The sequence below is a fragment of the Sinocyclocheilus anshuiensis genome, unplaced genomic scaffold (assembly GCF_001515605.1).
Source record: "Sinocyclocheilus anshuiensis isolate Anshui unplaced genomic scaffold, SAMN03320099.WGS_v1.1 scaffold1075, whole genome shotgun sequence".
In the NCBI taxonomy this organism is placed as follows: domain Eukaryota; kingdom Metazoa; phylum Chordata; class Actinopteri; order Cypriniformes; family Cyprinidae; genus Sinocyclocheilus; species Sinocyclocheilus anshuiensis.
Window position 1 is genome coordinate 1394687 of NW_015544163.1, and position 2999 is coordinate 1397685.

At 36.7% G+C, this 2999-nt stretch overlaps 1 protein-coding gene across 1 annotated transcript in view; it reads right to left on the reverse strand.

Annotated features, from left to right (window-relative positions):
- Positions 1 to 2141: 2141 nt before the first annotated feature.
- Positions 2142 to 2999, reverse strand: part of LOC107695645 (NAD(P)(+)--arginine ADP-ribosyltransferase 2-like) — a 1444-nt gene continuing 586 nt past the window's right edge. The window contains exon 2 of the mRNA XM_016495656.1: positions 2142 to 2882. Within this exon, the coding sequence (XP_016351142.1) occupies positions 2142 to 2882 (741 nt within the window). The remainder of the gene's footprint in view (positions 2883 to 2999) is intronic.

Genomic DNA, 2999 nt, shown 5'->3' on the forward strand with positions numbered 1-2999 from the left:
ATATTCAAATTTTCTGAGACACTGAATTTTGGGTTTTCATTATCTGTAAGCCATAATCATCAAAATTTCAAGAAATAAAGGCTTGAAATATTTCACTCTGTGTGTAATGAATCTATATAATATATGGGTTTCACTTTCTGAAATGAGTGACAAAAAATATTGACCTTTTTCATGATATTCTACTTTTTTGAGATGTACCTGTAGATCGGGGGCGCATTCCCTTCAGAAACAATGTAATCCACTGCGAGTTCAGCAGCTCAGATGTCGGGAGTAAATGAGGACTGCTGTTCATTATTACATCCATCAACAGAACACCTCAATCGCTTAGGAAGGAGTCATTCTTGTCTACATCTGCTCCGGCGGTGAAACAATGGAGGACTGATGACAGCTCACTCAGGGCGGGTCTAAGGTAAGACACCAGTCCAGTCTGTGCTGAAATGCTACTGTCAATCAAACTATCGTGGGAGGGGCCTGTCTGTGTGACATCACACAGACAGGCATCTGAGATCGGCTCGATTAGAGAAAGGGGTAAAGATTTGAGTAGATTAACAAAAAACACTGGGTGGATTTTTATCATTATAGGGTGGTTGTGTACACACACTGCCAACACACATTTCAGTTCAAATAACTTGTAAAAGTGCATGTAGCATCCTATGACCCCTTTAACTAAACCACCGCCAACAGAGGCATCATTTTTTTGTAGCACAGGGGCCTCCAAATTCGGTCCTGCTGTGCCGGTGTCCTGCAGAGTTTAGCTCCAACCCTAATTAAACACACCTGATCCAACTAATCAAGGTCTTACTTGGCATACTAGAAACTTCCAGGCAGGTATGTTTAGGAAAAGTTGGAGCTAAACTCAGGACACCGGGCCTCCAGGACCGAGTTTGGAGTCACCTGGTATAGCCATGCTCTGCAGAGCACTTCTCATGCAGTGTTGCCATGTCCTCTTTTTTTTAATGTCTATGAGCTTGTTGTTTGTGCGAAGCTCACAAAACGATCTGGTTTATGGACTTATAAAGTGGGCACTTGTGGGTCACAATATTTTTGTCATATTTTAAATATTAAGTATTCGGATTTATTTTGGTTTATTATGAAGTTGTTCTTGTTTGTGCTTTTTTTCTAGCAAGATCTGGCAACACGAATGAGTAAGTGAGTAAAGACTCACCTACTATTTCTTGTACCAGAGACACGTCTCTAATACGCGGCTCGAATGGGTAAGAGTTGAAAGAGTGAATCTTCTCATCTCCTCTGATAAAGCAGCACTTGTGAAGGTCTGGTCTGTGTGGCTTCAAGTAGGAAAAAAACTCTTGAATTCCTGTCTGTCTAAGATGAGTAAGACTCATGTATAAATCCTTACATATTTTTCAAATGCATACACTCAGAAGATGTTCAGTGAACTTAATCAAACTGAGATAAGCTTTTCTAAAGTTCACGTAAGAAGACTTGAATAAGTAAATGTTCTGTTGAACAAACCGAATTAATTAGAATTTCTCAATTATTTATTACTTAAATCAATCCGTTTTATTTAACTGCTAGCTACTAATACATTTGTGACTTAATGTAGTGAGATGAAGACTCATCATTGCTCATTTTGTAAAGCATCATGGTGTTAGTAAAGCTGCCAACAACAAAACCACAAGCTTCACTCTTCTGCACAATGAAAACCACAAAAACTCCAACATCACAGGAGCTCTTCTCAGTCTCCTGATTAAGATTAAGCGAATAAATATTAAGTCAGTTTTTATCTTAAAATATTTAAGTGGATTGAACTTCTGTTTAAGTTTACTGAAACAAATTAAATTCAACAAGAAGCAAAAAATCTATTTTTTTGTATTGATAACATTTTTTTGCTGTAAGCTGTATTGGTGGCTATGATATTGCTAGCAAGCACTAAAATTGTTCAGCAAAAATGTGTAAGTATAAACAAAGAAATGTTTTAGAAAAACATAAAATCACGTAAAGGCCACTGAATTGGGTCACATAAAAGTAACTTTATTTCATTATGCTGAAGTTATGTAAACAAATTGTGTTTTCCAACAAAGAATTATTGAACAAAACTGAGAGAAAAACAATCTATATATAGAACTGTTGTACATGATTTTATCATCTGAATTTAAGCATTTTGTTCAGCGCACAACACATTACTTCATTATGGTCATGGTTGGTCTCCTGAATAGCGCACAGTTCAGGTCACTTGTTTTTCCAGAGTTTTTCAAAGTGTACACAGTGTCACACCAGAGATCTTTCTCATCTCTTCTTGTCCTGACAGCAGTGACTTTAAACTTCTCATATGGAGGAATCAGCACCTCTCTCTCATGAGAAAGCTTTGAATATTTTGACACATCAGCACCTTCACAAGTTTTGATTTCAAAACAAGATACATTTCCAAAACGCTGTGCTTTTTTACGAACAAGAGAGGAAGAAGCAAACTGGCCAAAACGAACTTCTTTGTTCAGGACATGCTTATCAAATTCAGCTTTGGTACCACGAAAAGTTGAATAGCATTTGTTTTGTGTTTTCTTCAGAAGCTGTATCGCTTCTGTTAACAGAAAGTAAAGTGAATACCATTTGTATGTTTCATTTTTGTACTGTTTTTTACCAGAACGAGTGTCATTATTAAAAAGTGTATATATATTACACTCACTGTACACATAAATAGCGATTGAATGATTCTTTGTCAGCTTGTCATTTTGGGTCTTGACAAAGTCTACACCTTTTTTCCAAGCATTTTTAAAACCAGGTGAGTTATTCATTTCCTTGTTTAGAAATACCGTCTTCACCTTTTCTGCCATTTTCTCTCTACAGCCCTTATATTGATCATCAACTGATTTTTTTGCCATATCAAGTGAAAATATCTGTTCTTCAACAGCTGCTCTGTGATCCTACAGCAACAGGAATCATAATGATCAATCGTCAGTATTCATGTCTGTAATATTCATACTAGAACACAAGCTTACCTGTCCTAGAGCAGCTATAACGAGGAGAAGAAGAGCTTTAAT